This window comes from Leopardus geoffroyi, chromosome D2 (genome assembly GCF_018350155.1).
Source record: "Leopardus geoffroyi isolate Oge1 chromosome D2, O.geoffroyi_Oge1_pat1.0, whole genome shotgun sequence".
In the NCBI taxonomy this organism is placed as follows: domain Eukaryota; kingdom Metazoa; phylum Chordata; class Mammalia; order Carnivora; family Felidae; genus Leopardus; species Leopardus geoffroyi.
In genome coordinates, this window is record NC_059334.1 from 31,331,554 (window position 1) to 31,353,190 (window position 21,637).

At 58.0% G+C, this 21,637-nt stretch overlaps 1 protein-coding gene across 27 annotated transcripts in view; it reads left to right on the forward strand.

Annotated features, from left to right (window-relative positions):
• The window catches only part of COL13A1 (collagen type XIII alpha 1 chain), a 148,949-nt gene that overhangs the window by 96,767 nt on the left and 30,545 nt on the right, over positions 1–21,637 (forward strand). For 26 of the 27 annotated variants that reach the window (XR_006701506.1, XR_006701508.1, XR_006701507.1 and 23 more), the window contains 10 exons: positions 1,744–1,770; positions 2,401–2,436; positions 11,890–11,934; positions 12,791–12,823; positions 13,509–13,535; positions 16,290–16,343; positions 17,158–17,244; positions 18,853–18,906; positions 20,064–20,108; positions 20,487–20,552. Coding sequence is in view for 23 of the 27 variants with exons in the window: in XM_045437663.1 (XP_045293619.1) it covers positions 1,744–1,770; positions 2,401–2,436; positions 11,890–11,934; positions 12,791–12,823; positions 13,509–13,535; positions 16,290–16,343; positions 17,158–17,244; positions 18,853–18,906; positions 20,064–20,108; positions 20,487–20,552 (474 nt within the window). In the remaining 4 variants the exon portion in view is untranslated. The remainder of the gene's footprint in view (positions 1–1,743; positions 1,771–2,400; positions 2,437–11,889; positions 11,935–12,790; positions 12,824–13,508; positions 13,536–16,289; positions 16,344–17,157; positions 17,245–18,852; positions 18,907–20,063; positions 20,109–20,486; positions 20,553–21,637) is intronic. The other variant, XM_045437656.1, reaches the window with a different exon arrangement.

The following is a 21,637-nucleotide window of genomic DNA, read 5'->3' on the forward strand; positions in this document are numbered from 1 at the left end:
CGCTCAGGCAGTAGGTCAAGCCACCAAGGTTTCTAAGCCTTGGCCAAGACCCCGCTCTCCTGGCCTATTTAATGCAACAGAGAACCAGGGCAGAATAACCTGGACTTCTTTGCGGAAAATGGGTCCTCTCAGTCTTCGAGGTAAGACTAAGGCCATATGTTTCTGAAGGGACAGGGTTAAAGGCAACATCTGTTCAACATGGTTTATTCACATGATTGAAAGAAACCTTTATCCTTCTTATGACAAAAGTATCATACATTCATTGAGAAAAATTTCGAAGACGGACAAAGTGTTTTAAAGCGTCTATTTTGCCCTGTGCATAGAGTTCCCCGTTATTAACATTTCGGAGGGCCCTTCCATTTTTCTCCTTAGACGTAGCGGCACTCACGCATTTTCCAGGTCCGCAAGTGTGCTGAATAATATAACAGTTTGTGTCCTCTTATGTTTTTTACTTAATATCGTAAACCACTCCCTTTCCTATGGCCGAAGTCCCCCGTGATGTGGATCTTAGGGCTGCTGCTGGGCCTATTTACAAATAGTTAATGAGTTCCTTCTGTAATATATAGCCTTGACCATAAATGTGTGTGTGCATCTCTGATTCTTTCGCTGCAACAGATTCCCAGAGGTGGGGAATTGCTAGGTCAGCGATGTCCCTGCCAAATAGTCCTCGATGACAACAGCTACTTTCCAGGTCACTCGGCCACAAACCTGGGCCCCTCAGCTGCTCTTGCCACCGATGCTGAGGTCTGGTGTAGCTGAGGTTGCTACCAATGCCGGGCAACAGCCCTGGCCGCCCAGGGCACCCAGCTTGGCACCTCAGCAATGTGGAAACCTAGCTTGCCAGCTCTCCCGCCCAGCTTGACCTCCACAATAGATTTTAAATATTTCTGTTTTGGACCCCGGGGAGAAATATTAGTCTCACTTCTATGGGTTTGGAGATGCGAAAATGGAAACCCTGAAAGGAAGTGAAATTTAGGGACCTGAACCAAACCCAGGCAAGAAAACCAACGAAGTACTCAAAATGTACTTCTTTGACGACCCCTACCCCAACGTATTGGGTTCCTACTCACTGGACCCAAGCCAGATGGTTTTCTTTGTTAGGTTGTTTATAAAGAAGAAAAACCAGGAAGCATGTTTTGAAACCAATTGAAACAGGCCAGATTTGGGCATCTTGGTTTTCTTCCGCCCACGTTTGCTGCCCACACCTACGCCCCAGACCACAGTGGAGCCACAGCCTTCCTTCGCCTCTCCCTTGGGCTCCCGCAGGCCCTGGGCCCACACCACCTCCCCACGGCTAACTGCCATGGTCACAGCACCCTGGGGCAGAAGGAGACAGAAGGCTCTTCAGGAGGCTGACAGGGCCAAAGAAAGGCAAAACCAAGGCTCTGTTGGGCAAGGTCGGCTTCCCAGGGAGGGGTCCCAATTAGGAGGCGGGTGGGCGGGGACCTGGACCAAACCACACTGGCAAATTAGCAGGATGCCTATTTTCCAGCGGGCGGGCACAGCAGAGATGCCCACGGTGCCCACATGGCACCAAAGAGGCCCTCGAGCCTGTCGTCCCCGTGTGCCCTCGGCAGGTTTCAGATACCGGTCCAGGATCTTCTAGACCCGCTCCCTAGCACATCCAGAACTCATTATCACTGCTCGGGCCCTCCCCTGGCTCGGCCTCCACTGCGCACACGCCTAACCTGCGCTGTCTCCCTGCAGAGCCCATCTCCACTCACTTTGCTCTTGCTTCCACAGGGCTTACCTGGGCCTCCAGGACCAAAGGTGAGGGCCCTTTGGGGTGACACACTGAATGGGTGGGAGCGCTGTCTGCGGGGGGAGACTCAGCGCCTAAGGCTGCCGAGTAAGGAGCTGAGAGGGACCTCAGTGAGGGACGGATCACACTTGGCTCGCTCCCAAAGCGCCACTCCCCTCTTGGGAATTGCCTGGGTCCCCTAGGCATTGCACACTTTTGTGTGCAGGCACGATGACGAGTATGGGAGCCGCGGCCCCACCCTCCGAGGAGCTCAGAGTCTGGCTGGAAACTCCAGGTTGATGCCCGGGGCACTGTCACAACGTCCCAATAAAAGAGTGATTCACCAGGAGTCAGAACCGGAAGGGACCTGCAGGGTCATCGGGTTTCTAGCGAGACCTTGTGTGGAGGCCCAAAGTGTCAAACAGACTCTCCCTCTGAAGCCGGGGACCCCGGGGCTCTGGGGACAAGAAGTCGCAAAGCACTGACCGTGCCCAACCACGTCGCACGTGTGTTTCAGAGGAAGCAGAGCTATTGATCCAGGGTTGGCTGGAAGTCGGGAGGATTCGTAGTCATTGAGAAGAGGAAGGGCAATGTGAGGGCGACAGCGCGAGCCAGAATTTGGGAAAGTCCCACTAACGGTCTTCTCTTTGTTCCCCCAGGGAGACCCAGGAATCCAGGGCTACCACGGCCGAAAGGTAAGGAGGAGCGGGAGGGGGAAGGAAGGATCTTACCTCCCGCCCCCCCCCCCCCCAGTAACCCAAGTGGGACTTCACCATGACGCATGCGGGGTCAGGACTTGTGCCCATGCGTGTTTGCACACACGCTTGCCCAGTGTGAGCCTCACACTTGTGAGGTTGGCTGGACAGGAGTTTGCGTCTCCACTGGGGGGAGGAGGAGGCTCAGAGGGGCAAGAGCTTAGGTGACGAGTGGCCCAGCCAGACCTCAGACTCAGGTGGGTCCCCTACCACCAACTGGGGCCCTGTATCTGTACCAAGGCAGTCAGGTTCTCACTGGCCCCCTGAGGGCCTGGTAAATGGGAACAGATTACCAGGGCCCGCCCTGGGCAGAGCTCCATGCTGAGCATGGTGGGGAATATGGAGGTGGGGTCCCAACCCCGCTCTCTGGCAACTTGCAGTCCAGAGAGACAGAGATTCCTGTACAAATAATCTTGGTGAAGGCAGGTTGTGCTAAGCTACCATCACAAAGCACTGTGTGAATATGGGTAGTGGGGTAGAGAGATTCATCCCAGGCTGGGAGGAGTTTGGGAAGTCTTCTGGGAGAAAACAGCCTGTGAGCTCAATCTTGGTGAATGGATGGGCGTATCGGTTATCCGTAGCTGTGTAGCAAACCATCCCAAACGTCCTGGCTTCAAGTGGTAATTTATTTCTCACTCTGGTTCTGTGGATTGGCCATCTGGGAGTTCTGCTGGTCTCCTCTGGGCTCGCTCGGGCAGTTGCGTTAGATGATGGGTGGAAAGGCCAGAAAGGCCAAGACGGTCTCATCCACATGGTTGGGGGTCGGTGCTGTCCATGGTCTGGGTGTCTCTGTTCTCCCCCGTGTGGCGTTTCAGCCATCGGCAGGCTACACAGGTTTTCTTACAGCATGACAGGCCCAGGGCAGTGTTCAAACCCGCAAATATTGAGAGCACAAGAGCTTTTCCAAAGCAGTCAAGGCATCACACTTTCTGCTATCCTATTGGTCAGAGGAAGTCACGTGGCTAAGTCACGCGCGTCAGTGGGGTGCTGGAGGACACGCCGCCTCCACTTCTTGTGGAAGGAATAGCAAAGCATCCATGGCCGTTTTTAATCCACCACGGTGATCCTTCAACCAGCAGATCTGAAGGGACATGGCACTTTAGACAGGGAGACAAGTTGAGCAAAGGCCCAGGGGCAGTCATTACAATAACGATAATAACTTACAAATAATGTTAACAATAGTCACCACTTACTGAATGCTTACCATGCGCCCAGGCTGTCCTTCAATGTGACCTGCGTTATTTCTAATCCTAAAACCAAGCTGCGAGGCTGGTACTATTCTTTTTTTCTTTTTTTTAAATGTTTATTTATTTTTGAGAGAGAGAGAGAGAGAGAGAGAGAGCAGGGGAGGGGCAGAGAGAGAGGGAGACAGGATCTGAAACGGGCTCTGGGCTGACAGCAGCGAGCCTGACGCGGAGCTCAAACTCACGAACCATGAGATTGTGACCTGAGCCAAAGTCGGACACTTAACCGGCTGAGCCGCCCAGGCACCCTGAGGCCGGTGCTACTCTCCTGTTTAACAAATGACACTGAGGCTTGCCCAAAGTGTCACGGCTCCTCAGGGACAGAGCAGGAACTCCAGCCCAGGCCTGGGTCCTTCCCGTGGTACCACCTGCCACAAGGAGCCTCATGCAGCCCTCTAGACCCAGCGCCAGGAGAAGGAAGGACGCAGGAAGGAGAGGGAGAACGAGAAGGGGGAGGGACTTGGGAACGGGAAAGATTGCTCTGGAGAAGCACATTCCTCACACTCTATAATCGGGCGGCTGCCATCACCGCACTGTTTTATGGGAGCTTGGTGGGGGGGGGCAGGGGGCCAAAATGGCAAGACCTGAGAGACCTTTAATTAGTTCTGCACAAACTGAGAAATTTGTGTTGTGTCAGGAAGTGGAAATTATAGCCTCTGCGGTTGCTTCCATCCACACACACAGGCTTACAAAATTTGCTGCCTCCTGGTTCCGTGCAGGCAGCCAGAAGTTCCCCCAGAGTCACCGCGATGCCAGCGGCGGGGAACCCGTGTGCCACGGCAGGCATCTGCATCCGCGGGCCCACTGGAAATCTGGCTCATCCAGAAAGGAGCTTGGGGGTCTATTTTCCTGAGGAGGGAGCAGCCTCAGCTCAGGGCCGGGGTGTCAAGGGACTCTCAAGAGGCTACAAGTGCCCATCCCACTGCCCCAGACCCACTGGGGCTGTGGGTGTCTCGAGCCAGTGACCACCATATTCAGGCAAAAGTTTGCTTCCCGTCAGAGCGCCGAGACAAGGATGCTCGTGCCCAGGGACAGGTGCCCGGGGACTTCCCATCTCTGGTTTAGCCCAAGTTCACATGCTCCCTATCCCACCGGTCCCGACCATGGCCCGTTAGAGCTCTGTATCCCCCCGCGTACAGATGAGAAGTTCAGAGAAGTCAGTCCTTTGCCCAAGGTTGCACAGCTGCCGAAAGATCATGCTGGAATCGGAGGCCAGGTCTCATGAGTCCAAGCCCAGGGGCCAGTCTTCTGGCCCAGACACAGAAGTGAGTGTCTACTCAGAGGGTGTTGGCCTAGGCTAAGCTAGCTGTGCACGGACTGTCCTGCCTGTGCCTTCCCTGGAATGTGGAGGCTTATCCCCCGAACTCCTTCTTTGTCTATCTATCTATTCTCTCTTTTCCTCTCTCCTCCCCTCTGTACTTGAAAGGGGGCGTGCAGAGGAGACAGCTGGGTGCTGGTAACAGGCACCCACCCCAGCACCCAGGGAGGAGGGAGTGCTGGCGGTGGGAGCACCATACCGGGGCAGAGGCCATAGGACGGCCCCTGTGTTTCGGGTGCAAGGGGAACCCATGGGGTAACCGACAGACCCACGTCTGCTTCAATTCTCCATCCTGGCGACCTGATACACGGGCAGGGAGCCTTTCTTTCAGCATGGGTGGAACTGAACTCTTAGCAAAGATGTTTCGTGGCCTGCAGAGTTTGCTAATGACCGGTTCTGCCCACCACCGCCACCCCTGGGCAGCTGGAACAGGCCTGGCATCCCTCTCAGTGACCAGCCAGGCCAGCAGGCAGTCTCCTTCCCTAGCTCCTTAGGATCAAAGCCCAGGGTGCCAGCAGGCCCCATGCTGCCCCCACCCCTCTCGGGACCAGCCATGCTGCCTAGACACTGTGAGTATTATCGTGTACCCATGTGGTACCGATTTGATCCAAATTTATGACCACCGATCTACTTTAAATGTGTCGTACGATGCAACATGTGTTTAAAACATTACGATCCTGGCTCTCTCTCAAGGGGATCGACAGGTATTGTCAGACGGTGTGTAGATCACAAAACCTGGTGAGAGCCTCTCTCTAAGCGTGTCGGAGCTGGTCCATCTGACCCGGCAGCAGGGGGCGCACTGGCGCGGGGTGGTCAGGGGTGAGCCTTGGGGTCTGCGTGACTGAGGCACACAGTCCCTCCCCGCAGGCCAGGGGCTGTGCGTTTTCAGACCAGGGGAGGCAGGCTGGGACGGCCCCCTGCTAGAGCAGCTTCCAACTGCGGTCACTCCTTGCGGAGGCTGTGGGGCTCCCAAGGGACATCGGCTGGGCCCTAAGGTGGGATGTCTAGGGCGCTGGGGTGAGGGCGAGAGGAGCAGACGCTCTCCTACCCGGTCCAAGTTGGGCCCCCGCCGTACAGCCACGCCAGCCCTTCCCACACTCCTTCAATCCTTCTCCAACAGGGTGTGATCATCCCGATCTGCCAGTCACAGCAGGGGGCCGTGTGGGTGGACACATTTCTGTAGAAGGACCGCTAGTATCATTAAGCTGCCTTACCGGGTCTTTTCGACACGCCAGGCTGCGTACGTGGCACTTTGCATACATCATGTTCCTGGATCCCTATAGCAACCCTGTGAGGAAGGTTTTACTCTTAACCCTAACTTACAGATGAGCAAACTGAGGCCCAAAGAGGTGAGTTCCAGAAGGTCCACAGGCAGGAAGTAGTAACCCAGTTCTGTCTAATCCCCGCATCTTTGCCATCCTTGCTCTGAATGACTTTACTACCTGGGCCTTATGGCAGGGCGGTGGGGGGCAGGGGTGGGGGGTGGCCATGATTTCCGGTAGGCCCTCCTCCCCAGAAGGAAGACGGGTGGGGGTGGGCTGATCTCCTTCCCATGAGAAAAGGCTGTGGCTGGATTCAGGCCTTTCTCTGAGCTTCCCAGGCTCTCTGTGAGCGGAACTCGGGGGGCCTTGGTGCATTTCGGTCAAAGAGCCCAGGAAGTGGAGCACTTTGTCCATTGGCCTTAATTCCTCCCAGCCCCCCCCCACCCCAAATGATTGCCCCAAGGAGTTAGCATGGTACCAGGCCTTCAGTAAAACCAGGAGAAGGCAGCTTGTCTCAGGGCCCCACCACAGCTATGCCTGAGACCCCCCCCCCCCGCACCCCTGTGGCTCTCAGAGGGCCTGAGCAACCCCAGGCTCCACAGGGCACTCACGTGCAGCCCCGGGCTCCATGCCGAGGGCAGCCGTGGCTGCAGGAGCCTTCTGGGGTGGGGACAGCACTTTCTTTCACAACCATGAAATCCCAGTGGGAACATCCAGACTATTTCAGTTAAAGCAGATCAGGGATCCCCGACATGGGCCTCAGATCTGAGGCCTCGCGGGGACTGGGAGTCTCACCCCGCCGGCCTCCAGCCCCTAGCCTGTGCTCTCTGGGCCCTGTTTCTCCCACACTCCAAAGCCCACAGATTAATTAGAGCTGACTTTTCTTTTTGGAGCTAACTACAAAATCAACCGATCTCAAATCGAGATTACAAGCCAGCCGCCCTTCCAAAACCCTGGCCTTCAATGGGGCGCCTGACCCCGGTAATTCCCAAGATCACTTCCTGCCGGTCCTAATTACCGGAGGGCCTGGCATCCCCCTGGTTCCAGGCCTCTCCTGTCTGGAGCTGGCTAGGGCAGCGAAGAAGGAAATGAGCTGCCTTTTCCTGGAAGGGAGTCCTAGGAACCCTTTAGAGGAAAGAGAGACATTAGCCCTCCTCACCCAGCTTTCCCAGCCCGGGAAAGGGCCCTGGGCCAGGCCCGAGGCCTGAGCCGCCTGCTGGCCTCCCCCCACACACCCCCACCTCCTCCCTTCCCTGCAGCCTTCCACTCCCCACACTCAGACAGGCCTTCCTCCTCCCTGCAGAGAACAAAGAGTCTGTGTGTGGAGCTGCTCTGCCCGGGCCCTCCCGCCCTCCGGCTGCAGAGGGAGCTTCACGCTAGGGAGGTCCCTGCATCACCCCACACTCCTCTGGCCTGACCTGCGCTTGGCTGGGAGCTGACCTTGAAGCCCCCCACCTCCTTCCAGCCTATGCCTTCTTGCCAAGTCCCTGCCCCACTTGTTCAACAAGCAGTAAATCACCAATTAAGAGGCTGCTCCCACGGGACAGGAGCGTGGCCATTTTGTGCTCCAAGGAGCCGGCTTTTCTCCTGTCGTCTCAGTAAATGATGGGTCCCTCCACCCGGAAGTGGGGACCAGAAAAGAAACCCTACTGATGCTACAAGGCGCTCCTGTACGAGGCCCAGCTGGGGAGTCAGTGGCCTCATAAAAGTCAGGGCTAGGGCAGGCCTTCAAGGTCATTGCAGGCAGCCCCTGCTCTACCCACCTGTGCTCACCCAGAGCTTTCTAAGCCACAGTGACTGGAATCTACCCCATCCCGGCCAGCAATCGGACATTGGTTCTTGACAGCCTCTTGGGTCAAGAGCCAGCCTCCCAAGTGGTGGGATGTCCCGGCCTGGGGGTCGCTGGCCTGTTCCCACTGCAGCCTGTGCCATCCATGCTTCGTGCACCTGGGGCAAGACTTGGGGTGCCCGCCTCCGCAGCTGCAGGGTGGCCCAGCAGGGGTCTCCAGGAGCCCACTGGGGGAGCTCCTGGGGCCCCCTGGGAAGACAAGAGAAGGCAAATATAGAGGAGTTAGATTGGGGATCTTGGACTTGGACACACTTTGAGGACTCCCTCCGCACCCGAGATGAAGACACTAGTAAGTTAGTGAATCGAAATTTAGCACAATTCCAAACTTAAACCTTTTGAAGGGGAATACTTTTAATTGGAAAGAAGGAGCTTGTAAATCTGCCCCCCCAAAGACACATGGAGGGGAAAAACTGTGGGAACAAAGGTGTCATGGTCCCCCTTTTAGCGATAGCCCCCAGAAGCTCGCTTCTCACTCCCTGCAAACAGGTGCCCTTGCCCACAGCCACCCTGAAGTCCTTGACAATGACTCACCCCTGTCTCACCTCACAGATCCAGGAATCAGTGCTTCCGAGAGTAGGGCCAGGCCAGTCCCCAGGGCAGAGGTCAGGCTGGGGTAGGCCCGGCTTGATGAGAGTGGAACGAGCCTGCAGGGTGGGGTCAGCGGGGGGCGCCCCTGCTTCCTGCCCAGCAGAGGGGTGGGAGTGAGGGAGGCCTGAGAATGGGATCAAGGGAGCCTGGGTCGCCTGCAGAATTAAAAGACTTGACCCAGAGGGGAGGGAAGGGGCAAAGGTCAGCCACGCTAACGAGGAGGGCTGCCTCCTTAGGCTCCAAGGGGCCCAGATTTCCCTGGAGTGGATGGTTTTGTCCTTTCATACGAGCTGGCACGGGCTGAAGACAACCCCAATTAGCCAGAAACCTTCACTCGCTGGTGTCACTGCTTCTGCTGAGATTGGAGACAGAAGCCCAGAGGCGGGGTTTGGGCAGACCCGCCACCCCTCTTCTTGAAGCATCAGCAGGTGTCCCCCCGCCCCCAAGTAGGAGGGAAGGAAAGCAGAGACCCACTGAGACCCCTCCTAGACCAGCATTTTCCCCCCACAGCTAAACTCCCACCCCCACAGCCTCGTTCTGGAGATGCCAACAGACCCAGGGGCCCCTCCCCAGCTCTGACCTCTCGCCCCACTCAAGGCCTCACCTAGGCAGGGCTGGGGGTGATTGGAGAAAGTGGGTGGGGCAGGGGTGGGTGGGAGATCTCCAGTCTAACTCACGTTGCAGGTGAGGATCCTGGACCCAGAGAGGGAAGGTGGCTTACCCAGGGTCACACAGCCTTTCTTGACTCCCAACCGGTTTCCCCAGATCGGGGTGGGAAGAGGCTGGCAGGGGCATTGAGGAAAGGCTGAGGGAAGGACAAGGGAAGAAGGGCTGAATAGTCAGGGACACCCAAGCTGATCTCCCACCTGTGCCTCCCCGCACCTGGTGTCTTAGGGCCAGTTGGAATGTTAGCAGGAGATCCTGGTTCTTTGAAGGAAAGGATGACAGGGGCCCTCAGCTGGCGCTACTGCGGGGAACAGGCTCTGACACCATCATGGTCACAAGCGCCAGTTTTCTGATGAGGTCCTGTGGCACCCTCTGCTGGCCACAGAGCAGACCTGTGCCGGCAGGTGGGGCCCTACCCAGCTCTTCCCTCTGGGCCATGCCTGTGGTCAAAGACACAGCCCCCCAGTGAGCTACCCAATGAGCCCCACAATGAGTTGACCCACTCACCCCTATGAGGCACAGACCTGAGGGGCCTCCAGCAGAGAGGGACTTTAGAATCAGCCCATCTGATGCTTGGGGTCGGCTTAGAGAAATGGGTACCTGGGCTTTGGCAGACAAAAGACCTGTGTTCCAATCCCTGCTCTGCACGACCTTGGCAATCATACCTGGCCTCTCTCTCTGAGTCCGTTTGTTCACCTGGGAAACAGGAATAGCATCAATTCCCAGGTCGGAGAAGAGTCTTGGAGATTGAATACAGGGAAGCTGGAAAGCACTTAGCCCCATGCCAGACACAAGGCAGGCACAGTAAATGGCCCGGAAGAGGGATTTCCCGGAACTCGGTGGCTGGGGCAGACCTGGGGCGCTGACCCGTCTGCTGTGTTCACTTCCCGAGTACAGCTCCGCTGACCTTGCCTCTGGTTCAGGAGTCCTGGTGGGCCAGGCTGAGGAAGGGCTCCCGCGTTTAGAGCTAAAGATTCCAGACCTGTTGCAGAATACAGAGACTTAGGCCAAAGAGGATGGAGGTGAACCATCCCAGGCAGACACTGGCCGTGCGTGCAAATTACAGATGCACAGTGGTCCCTACCACGCTGAAGAGCCAGCACTGGGTTATGGCGCATAGCAAAAGCCTTCACAGAGGATGTGGTATGTGACCAGCTCCCCGCCCCCCACCTCCAGCTGTTTTGAAGTGGCGAGAGTTACTGTCCAGCCCGTGCACTGGGGAGCTTAGCCGGAGGCCCGCGTGGAGGCCCGGTCATGCAGGACAGAGGTTGGAAGACGTTCTAGCTTTGGCGAGCAGAAGGGTGGGCAGGACTTCCCAGAAGATAGCAGAGACGGGGTGAGGGCAGCGGAAAAGACGGGGGCCGGGTGGGGCCAGGTCACCCCTCGCCCGGAAGCCTGTGTGGGAACTGCAGCCTGGCCCGAAGGCCACAGCTCTTGAGACCCGAGTGGGGAGGCTGAGCCGGGACAGGGTCTGTCAGGGCCCCGCGTTGCCCTCCAAAGCCTTCAGATGTGCTCAGAGGCGAGCAGCTGCCGCAGGCTCGTGGCTGTCACCTGTCACTGCTCAGCATTCAGAGCCCTGGCCGGGGCTTCATCTCGGGTTCAGCTCATGGCGACAGGAGCTGCCTTCCTTCCTCTCCTAAGCACCCCCACCCCCGACTTCACTGACCCAGTAGGTGAGTCTTGACTCATGGTCTCCGCTTGACCTCCATTTTGTCGCTGGCTGTCGTCTCCAGCCCCATCTACCTCCTGTCCTTCCTGAGCTCACAGCCCGGCCCCACAGGTGTGACATTTTCACGGGGAAGGTAAAAGAAGCTGAGGAGAAAGACGGGACACTGCTGAGACAGTAGAGCCAACCCCACAGTGTCCTGAAGCCACAGCCCCCTCGGGGCCTCTGGATGGGTTCCAGGCGCAACCCTGCCTCCACCCACAGTCCCCGCCCCCCAAACCAAGGCCCACCCTCTGCCACGCCCTCTGGAGGAGTTAGACCCAAGGAGGCCGGGAAGAAGTAGCCCAGCCAGCAGGCACCAGAAAATAGGGCCAGAAGGGCCAGGGGGGACCTGGAGGGAGGGGACACCGGTGATGGCCAAGCAGCCCCTTCCACCCATGGCCCTGTTGCACTGAGCTTCGAGCCAGCGGGGCCCCTGGCTGGTGGCAGATCTGGAATAGCTCCCCCCGCAGCCCCCTCAGGACTCAGACTCGGCTGGTGAGCCCCGTCTCGCTGGGCGCCTTTCCTGCACCGTGATCTGCGCTCTGGGACTTGGGCCCTTCCGTGAGTTCACGTGGCCTGTGGTGGCCGCCGGTGGTGGCAGGTCTTCCAAGCTCAGCGTGAGCTGCATGGCCATCCCGGGCTTCCAGACCAACCAGGATGGACGTCTCGTTGACATCCTTGCAGGCCATGCTTCAAGGGCCGAGGGCCTCGGGCGAGTCAGGCCCTCTCCTCAGCGTTTCTTCTGTGTCTTCCTTCAGGGAGAACGAGGCATGCCGGGGATGCCGGGCAAACACGGAGCCAAGGTACGTGGCCCTCACCCCATCCCAGGCAGCCCCTGCCTGAGCCCCAGCTCTCTCCCCCAAGCCCTGGGACACCTCGGAGGCCCCACTCCTCCTGCCCATGTGCCGCTGTGAAGACGTGAAGGTGGCTACACATCTCCTCCCCAGCCCTCTCCCCTTGTTGTGCCAGCCTGTTCTTCCCGTGAGCCGACACTCGCCAGTGCCCTGACGTGGCCAGGCCGCCTCCTGGGCATCTCTGGGTTGTTACAAAGCTTCCCGGGTCACCCCAGCCCTGGCTGCAGTCCCACGCGGGGGGTAGGGACTCCCTAAAAATCACCTCCACTTGGGATTTACTGAGGGGTGCCTTTGGCAGCCTGTTTAGGTCCTGGGCTGATGTGGAAATGGGGTTCGCTCCCAGTTGCTCCCCAGTCCATGAGGGCACAGGTCCAGAGAGCTCTCTGTGAGAAGAACCCCACTTGCAGGCTCAGGGGTCAAATCAGCCACGTCCCATTCTCCCCGGCCGCGCGGCTCTCCCTTCCACCCTCCTTCCTTCCCATCTGCTCTTCCTCCTCCTTTCCTGTCCCACGGAAGCCCTCCCCACATTGCATCCCAGAGAGACCCCCATCTGGGCCCCCCTGGGCCCCCTGAGCAGGCGGCTGGGAAGCCTGGGGAGCTCACCGGCACAGAGCCTCCTCCTTCCTCGGGGCCTGCTCTCCCTGTGCCACACTCAGCCACCCACCCCTGCTGAGGGTCTGGACAGCGGGCAGAAGCCAGTGGTCTGGCTCCACATCCCCCTCAAGGGGAGGCTGGGGGGCGGGCCGCTCCCTCCGTGCCTGTCCCAACTGCGGAAAGTCACCACGCCTTCTCTTCTCTCTGCCAGGGGGCTCCCGGAATCACCGTGGCGGGGATGAAGGTCAGTGGAACGTTGTCGCTCAACACCCAAGGGGCAGGATGGGGGGGAAAGGAGAGAGGAAGACAGAATCGGGCCTGCAGGGACTCAGTGGGGTGGCCGCTGGACCAAGGAGGGGGGCAGACAGGATTCAGAAACACTTCTCTTAAGGCCACATTTAGGCCCTTATGCACAACTTGAGCAAGAGAGGCTTAACTAAGCCTTGCAAAGTCACTAGCGAAGGTTTCCCAGCCTCAACTAAAGGTCTCACCCCCCTGCCGGCGTGCAAGGGAACCCAGCGCTTTCCTTCGTCCCTCAGAATTCAGCAGCTGTGTGCTTGCCAAGCTTCAGAGCAGGGAACAGGAGACCTTCTCCCGAACCCCACCCGAAGCACAAGTGTGGACCTCCCGGCAGGTCCACCCACAGGGAGCACCTGGTCCAAAGCCAACGCCCGTTCCTTCCCCTCCCTCCACTGGGGTGCCTCTCTGGCATTCACATTGCCACATCCCCACCGAGGGGAAGGGTACGGAATCGTCCGGGAGGCCTCCTTTGGCCTGGGACCTGAGGCCTAGGCAGAGGAAAGCCGTGGGCTGGCCAGAGGCTTCACCTACCCCATGAACACCTTTGCTTAATGGCTCCTACACTAGCTTGCTCTCTCTCTCTCTCTCCCTCATCTCTTTACCTGAGTCTTCTTTTTTTTTCCACACAGGGTGAGCCGGGGACCCCAGGAGCCAAGGTACTGATACAGAGGGAATGTTCTGGGCTGCACGGAGCATCAAGCATGGGGTGGAGGTGACAGTGGCTGCTGTTGTTATGCTCCTGGTCCCCCTGAGGCTGACCCGGAGCTGGGGACCTGGCTGAGTGGAGGACGCCCCCCCCCCCCAGGAGGGGCCTGCTGGTCACTGATTGCCTCCCACTCCCTGCATTCTGGTCTGGGAAGCTCGGATAGCTTGCCTACACACCAGCTCCAGCAGGCAGTAACTCTTGTCCCCTGTGCCTGCAGGGCTCTGTCTCGCTTGTCTGGGACTGTAAGAGACGTAACGTGAAAAAAGCTTCCATGGTCAAATATGTTTGGGAAATACAGATGTAAAAACTATTTCACAGGTTGCTTTACTGCAGGCCTTCTCAGAACCTTTAAGATGCCGTATGTGTGTTGGGAAGCTCTAAAACTGTAATTTCTGGTGCAGCATTTTCCAAACTTTCTTTTGACTAGATCATCCTTTTTTTTAAGAGGAACATCTTATGGGACTAGTATTCTGGAAACACTGGTTTATGATCACTGTCCACCATACCCCTCACCACCCCCATCCTCTTATCAGTGACTTTCTCTTCTTACCCCAAAGGGAGACCCAGGAGCAGCAGGGAAGCCAGGGCCCCCAGGTTTGCCGGGGAAGAGGGGGCAGAGGGTAGGATATTGTGTCTTTGAGTGTGTGTCCCCTTCATCCTGGCCTCTGCTGGTCTCCCACTCCCTGCCCCACCCCCATGGCTGGTGTGCTGCCTGCGGTGTGCTGGGGGGGGTGCATGTGTCCCCAGAAAGAGGGAGTGCCGGGATGGCCCGGCAAAGCTTCAGAAATCCTGCACTCGGGAACACACCCTCCCTCCTTGAAAGTGTTGGTGACCCAGGAGGAAAGACCAGCAGAAGGAAGGCCTTCCCCCCCTTCCATCCCCCAGGACCTCGTGGGGCAGCACCTGTATCATTTCCCTTCAGACTCGGCCTGTGGCAGGGCAGACCCCAGTAAAGGCACATCCCAGGCACGGCCCAGGCAAAGCAGGGCCTGCTGGGGCCCCAGGACTCCCTTCCCTCCCAGCACATGGGCCCTTACCCCGCATTCCTCTCCTCCCTGGAGCAGCTTCAGGCTATTTTGTCACTCAGCTTCTATGCACGGTCAGGTGGCAAGGGGAGGCCACCTGAAGACTTGGTGCAGCATCTTCTGTGGCTCCAGCGGCAAAAACCATCGAGACACCTGGCGAATTATGACCCCCGGGGCCCTCAGTGTGTATTATTACCTAGGAGAACCAGCAGCCACGGGGCTGTGGAGAACGCGCCCTCTAGCGTTGGCCTGCAGGGGTTCTTTTGGGGGTGCTCTCCCCATAGGAGACACTCTGTGGGCGCAAAGTGCCGTCTCCATGGTGTAGAAGGCGGAGCTTCGGCGGACGCGGGGGGGGGGGGCCCGCCCGGGGGGCCCGCCCTGGCTCTGTCACTGAGACCGCGGGGGGTCCCGCATAGCCACGGTGCCGCTTCACCTGCGCAGCGAGAGCAGGGCCCTGTGACGCGTGTCATGGGAAGAGTTCTTCGTGGCGGAAGAAGATGCTTAGCGAGGGGTGTTAGTCTGCTAGAGCCGCCCTGACAAAGGACCACAGACTATTTGGCTCAAACCACAGAAAGTCACTGTCCCGCAGTGCTGCAGCCCGGAAGTCTGAGATCGAGGAGTCAGCAGGGCTCACTGCTCCTGCAGGTGGTGAAGGAGGGTCTGCTCTGTCCCTCCCTCCTTTCTGTTGGTTTGCCGGCAGCCTTGGTGTTCCCTGGCGTGGAGAATTATCACCCCGGTCTCTGCCTTATCCTGACATGGTGTTCTTCCTGTATGCATGTCCGTGTCCAAACTTCCCCTCTTGCAAGGACACCAGTCGTACGGATTAGGGGCCCACCTCACTCCAGTATGACTCTCCTAGCTTGGCTAATTGCATCTCTGATGGCACTATTTCCCAAGAGGGTCACGTTCTGAGATACTGGCAGTTGGAACGTCAACATACGAATTTGGGGAGGACGCGAGTCAACCCATTAACGGGAAGCAAACTTCTCAAAATATGGTTAGATGGTTTTTGTCTTCCCTGGAAGCAGGGAGGAGGGAGGCAGAGACCAGGGAGCTCTGAATGCTGGACGTTTTAAAAAATGAAAAGAGGGGCGCCTGAGTGGCGCAGTCGGTTAAGCGTCCGACTTCAGCCAGGTCACGATCTCGCGGTCCGTGAGTTCGAGCCCCGCGTCGGGCTCTGGGCTGATGGCTTAGAGCCTGGAGCCTGTTTCCGATTCTGTGTCTCCCTCTCTCTCTGCCCCTCCCTCGTTCATGCTCTGTCTCTCTCTGTCCCAAAAATAAATAAACGTTGAAAAAAAAAAAATTAAAAAATGAAAAGAGCAGAGTGCTTAAAAGAGCTTCCCCGACTACCGGCCTTCTAAACCGTTCACCTGTCCCCAGGAGACCCCAAAAGGGGCTAAGTGCTCTTGGTCTCTGTCGCTTCGTGAATGATGAGGGCCCAGCCCGTATGGGAACAGGAGACCAGGGAGGCAGGCCATCACCAGTATGAAGTGGCCCAAGGGAGGAGTCAGGTGCAGATGGGGGTCTGGCAGGAAATGGAGTCTTTCAGGAAATGGCCCACAGAGGGGGAGGGAAGCAGGACAGAGAAAGCCTCAGCTCCATGCTGGTGGGGCCGGTGCCTTCCCGGTTGTCCTGGAGAAGCAGTTCCTAACCCTGCACTGTCTGCATTTCCTCCACAGGGCGAAAAGGGGGCTGCAGGCTCCCCCGGGCTGCTCGGCCTCCTGGGGCAGAAGGTGGGTGTTGGCAAGCTCTGAATGGTGGGCTCCGTGTAAAGGCCTTGGTGTTCATCCGCACCTGACCATTCACACGGGCCCTGGCACGGGAGGTGTCCCTCCCAGATTGGGGGAAAGCAGCTGCAACGCAGCTAGCTGATTGTGTGGGGTACCACGTGGGAGGCCCTGATTGGTAAAAAACAAAACAAAACAAAACAAAACACCGCCCATATGCAAAGACCAGTAGCTATGACCTTGTCCGATCTCTTTGCACCAGCTCTGAAAATGCGCCCCCTAGTACGTGAGATCCATCAGACGGTCCACTTAAAACAAAAGACTAGAGGTCAAATACGTTTGGGGAGAGCTGCATAACACAGGCCCCTTGGGATGGCACGGGGCACCCTAGCCCGTCAGGGCCTCAGAGCACCCTGCAGGGAAGGAGCCTGCCCTGCTGCATTTCACTCTGCCTTTCCTGACATCCTTTGGCCACCGGACTCCTTTTTTCACATGCCAGATATTCCCCACCCGCTGAAGGAAGTGTCCATGGACACACTCTGAGAGTCTAGACCCAAGTTACAATGGGTCTCCTGTTTTAGCTCCCTACCTGTTCCCCTGCTGTAGCTGGCTCCATTGTCTGCTCACATCCCACGGCCCATAAGACCAAGCCAGGCTTCTGAGGGCCTCTGGGCCCGGCCTGGACCGAGGGGTGGTCTGCTATCTCCACCCCGTGGAACCATGAGGGGGGAAAAGACAGGGATCGGCCACCTCCTTCCAGAGCTAGACGGACCCAGTGATGGTTAACTTACCTCCCATCCTCCCACCCTTCCACCCCCAGGGAGAAAAAGGCGACGCTGGCAACTCCTTTGGAGGGGGCAGAGGGGAGCCCGGCCCCCCAGGGCTACCTGGGCCCCCAGGCCCAAAGGTGAGTTTCCCTGTGGGATCAGCACTCAAGGGGGATGCTGTCTGTGGCCTTTATCTTCAGCCCATTCTTGGGGACCCTGTCCTGGACACCTTGCCCTCTCTCATGCTCCAGATGCGTGGGGTTTCCAGTGGATTCTACAAAGGCAATTTGGACCGAGGGCCTGATTCTAAGTGGTGACTGTTTGACCATGCAAGGGAAACAGTCAAGAGGGCGGATAGATGGTCCCATTGATCCAAATGGCTATGATATAACTGAGTCAGGAACCGATGGCTACAGAACCTTTAGGACAGACAGAAAGGCCCCTCACCCAGGCTCAGAATAAGTCAAGATCAGGGATCAGCTGGGCTCCACCACCGGGTTCTGGCACACGGGGTGGGGGGAAGGGGCTGGGGAGCAGCAGTGGGGTCATCTGCAAATGGGACAGCCCTCACCCTCCTTGCACTGGGTGGAAACGCAACGGTAAGATTTGGGTTTCCCAAAGCAGGTGCCTTTTGTGCTACTTGGTTTATGCCAGTAGCATAGGGACATGGGGACGTTCTTTCTCTTGGCCTGTAAGGAAAGGACTCATGACACGATTTCAGACAACACACACATTCATCCCACCAACGTTTGTCAAGGGGTGGCTGTGAGCAGGGCCCCGCCTGGGCTGCAAGGCTGCAGAGAATCTGCCCTCCACTTGCTCACAGTCTAGCAGGAGAAACAAACTCACAATTCACACGGATACAGTGTAGGGGGTGGGGGCAGAAGGAAGCCCATAGACAGGTGAGATGAAGTGGCAGAAAGGGTCTCGGGCCCACCCCCACATGCCCACCTGCCTGTGGCTCGTGCCCTGTCATGATCACCAGCTTTGCCAAAGGTGGCCCTGCCACCTGGGCTCTGGGATCCCCGGGGCTGGAGTCTGTCCCAATCTGTCCCACCGACCCCTCAAGGAGTGGATACCTGGCATGTCTTGGGTCTTGACCTGGGGTTAAGGATGGCTGGGGACTATCCCTGCATCCTGGGACAAAAAGGAGGAAAGATAGAAGGCTGCTCCCAAACCTATGTCCTCCTTCCAAGTCCAGGCAAAATGCTGACTAGGGGAAGTATGTCCAGTGGGCCTCCTCCCATCTCTCTCTGCACCTCCCCTCCTAGGCCTCCTGGTGCCCCTCCCTACATGCCCTGGGCCTTCTCGGTCCCCTCTGCCTCCCAGGCAGGACCTGATGAGTTGTGCCTTTCCAAGTGTCCCGGGTTCCAAAGTGACCTGCCCCCCTGCAGCCAGGGGCGGTCAGCGGTCCACACCTGGGGGCTGCCACAGAACTGGCCTGTGTGTGTTAATCAAGAAATGAGGAGGGCCCGGCAGGGCGGTATGGACCCCAGAAGGCCGTGCTGAACTCAGAGGAGGAAGGGAGTAGGCAGGGAAGGCTGCCAGGAGGAGGTGAGACCCAGGTTGGCTGGGTGGGAGTCAGAGAAGTAGAAGGAGGTGAGTTAGCAGAAGCCAGCGCAGACACTGACGGAGATCCGAAGACACTCAACACCCAGAACGTCAACAGCAAGGCCCTCATGTGGCCCCTTAGGCAGCCGGCCGAGCTGCCCTGCACACCCTCAGCCCGTGTCTCTCCTCTTCCCCAGGGAGAAGCTGGTGTTGATGGCCAGGCCGGCCCCCCAGGACGGCAAGGAGACAAGGTACAGAGGCCCCCAGTTCCGAGACAAGGGGCAGCTTGGGAGCTCAGGCCGCAGCTCAGAGAGAGAAAGAATCACGGCGGCCATTCCCACAGCTGGACCCCCAGGACACTAGGCTGATGGGCCGTGACTCCTGGGGCCATCACTCCTGTAGGCTGGGGAGAGCTTTCCCCCGAGTCAGCAGTCATGCAAAGGCTGCCTCGGGGGTGCACGCTTGGGCCAGGGAGCCTCCCAGAGCCTCTGCTTCTGTGAGCTTCCACGTGGCTGGTAAAGGTGGGGCTCCCACTCCTCTCCAGCTCCTTCCTGTGGGAGGGTCAGGTCGGTGCTGCCCCGTCCCTCACAGGTGCTCAGCAACTGAAATGCTGTGGGGACAGGGGGATAAGGGGCAGGTTACCTGCAGGTGGCAGTGACTCAACGCTCCATGAGCTGGCCCACTGCAGGGTCACGAGGAGCTGAGTTCCATTAAAGGGCCTGTTGTCCCTTTCTCTTTACTTTGTATCTTGACTTTTGAAATCTGTCTTGAATGTTAACGTTGTCCCAGAACAGTTGGAAGTGTGGTTTGTTTTCATTTCTTCCCCCATAGCTCTGCCCTCTTTCCAGCAGGAGCAACCCCCACCCCACCCACCAGGGAGGTTGAGTGTTCCCCTTACGCTGAACTCCCTTTTTCCATCCTGCAGTTTGGGGCTTTCACACTCAGGCCTCTGGAAGAACCCACGGTCCTTCCGTGGCAATTACGACCGCCCAGGCCATTGGCGAAAAGTTACTGAGCTCTTGCTCCTTGAGCTGATTGGAAATACAGCGAAGCAAAGGGCCTGGTCCCTGCACCCAAGGAGGTGGCTGACTTAGGGGCTGGGGAGAGGTGGCCAGGCAGACAGGTGGAGTCCCTAACAACTAACACAGGACAGAAAGAATGTCCTTCCAGTGAAAAGCAGCGGAGCCCAGAGGCGCTGGGAGGCACAGAAGAGGGCCCTCGGGTGGAGACGCTTCCTGGAGGGGTAGAGCCGGCACTTTAATGCACAGGGACGTTGGCAGCCTCTTGGCCTGAGCTGAGATGAGCCTCCCGGCCCCTCCACGGACCCTTACGATGGCCCCTCTGGGGACATCAGGTTCTCTCGTACCCAGCCCTGACTGCGTCTCACTCCAACTTTGTCGTACGACAGGGTGAGCCCGGAGCAGCCGGAGAACAGGGACCGGCTGGCCCCAAGGTACGTGCGTCTCTCGCCCAGAGTCCCAGTGTGACGTCTCACTTCCCTGGGCTCACGGCACGAGGTGGCTGGACTCTGGGTCTTGACGGAGAGGGAGGGAAAGATTGTGGCAGGAGGTTCGCGACCGCAGCCGTGACTGGACTCGGTCTTCTCCAGGCCTGGCTAGTCCCCAGCTGTCGCACAGAGTCTTCTGTGTTCGTCGTGGAACCTCTGGGCACCCTGCCTCAGTGTTGGGAACCCGCTGACAGGCTCCCCATCCTGTTGCTCTAGATTCACCCGTGTGCAGCCAGGCATCACCCGTGTTGGCTACAATCCCGTCTAACAGCGGGCAGCGGTTGCTGGGCCCGGGCCGGGGGTGAGACCACGTTTGTCTTGCAGGGCAGCAAGGGGGAACCAGGCAAAGAAATGGTGGACTACAATGGGAACATCAACGAGGCTCTCCAGGTGAGTGGGGGCTAACCCAGACTCTAGAGATCTGGAGATGCCCGGGGGCCTCCAAGGCTCTGCACCACGGCCCTGATGAGGGAGCGCCCCAGCACCCCCCCAGTTAGTGTCCTTGAGGCCAGGCTAATGGGCAGAGCTTCCAGAAGAGAGGCCCCCTTGCTCTGTGTCCCTTGGCCTCTGCCTGCAGCCTCCAGGAAAATGCACCTCCCTCGTTTGGCAGCCGGGAGGCCCAGCCCTTGGTGTGGCCCGGCTGGCGGGTTATCCTGGCTCTGGGGAACTGAGAGCCGTAACTGGAGCATCCTGGCACCCTGTGGGATGTTGACCTACCCAGGGTTCTGGAGCCCCGTTTCTTCAATAGCCCTTTCACATGGTAGAATCTGTCTTTCTGAAACAGATCTCCTTTGCGTGTCTATTTAATCACGTTTCAAGTTCATATGGTACCCACCCTTTGAAGCAGGGCATTGCCATGAATGGCTAGAGCATGCTCGTTGGGAGTTGTGGGGGAGGGGTGCCCTGCACGTTGCAGGGTGATTGACCACTAGATGCCGGTAGCACCCCTCCCCCCGTTGTGACAACCAAAATATGTCTCCAGACATTCCCAAAAGTCCCCTGGGGGCCAAACCTCACCCCCGGGGTTGAGAACCACCGCTCAGAAGAAAGTACGTCTGTGAATCCATCTGGAAGGTGCATAATCCTGATTTCATGCCAGCGCTGTCCCTCTGATTTCTTGAGTGGCTCCGTATCTTCCTATACGGTTCCGTATCTTGAGGGGCTCCCTTGTTTACGAGGAAGCACGTCGGAGGCTGGAAATCTGGGCTCTGGGGGAAGAGGAAAGAACAAGGGAGAGTCCCAGTCGGTGATTAGAGAGACTAAGAGATGTGCTGTGCCCTCCTGCTTTGGCAAAGTGAAGGGAAGTCTGCGGTCCCTTTCGGGACTTGACTGAGTTTGTTGTGGGAGAGCCTCAGAGCAGCATTTGGTGAGGTGTAGGGACTTGTCTGCCCAGCGCGAGAGGTGGGGTGGTGTGGGTTGGGAAGCACGGGGCCCACCAGCAGGGCCTACCCCTACTGTGCTCCTAAGGGGAGGCC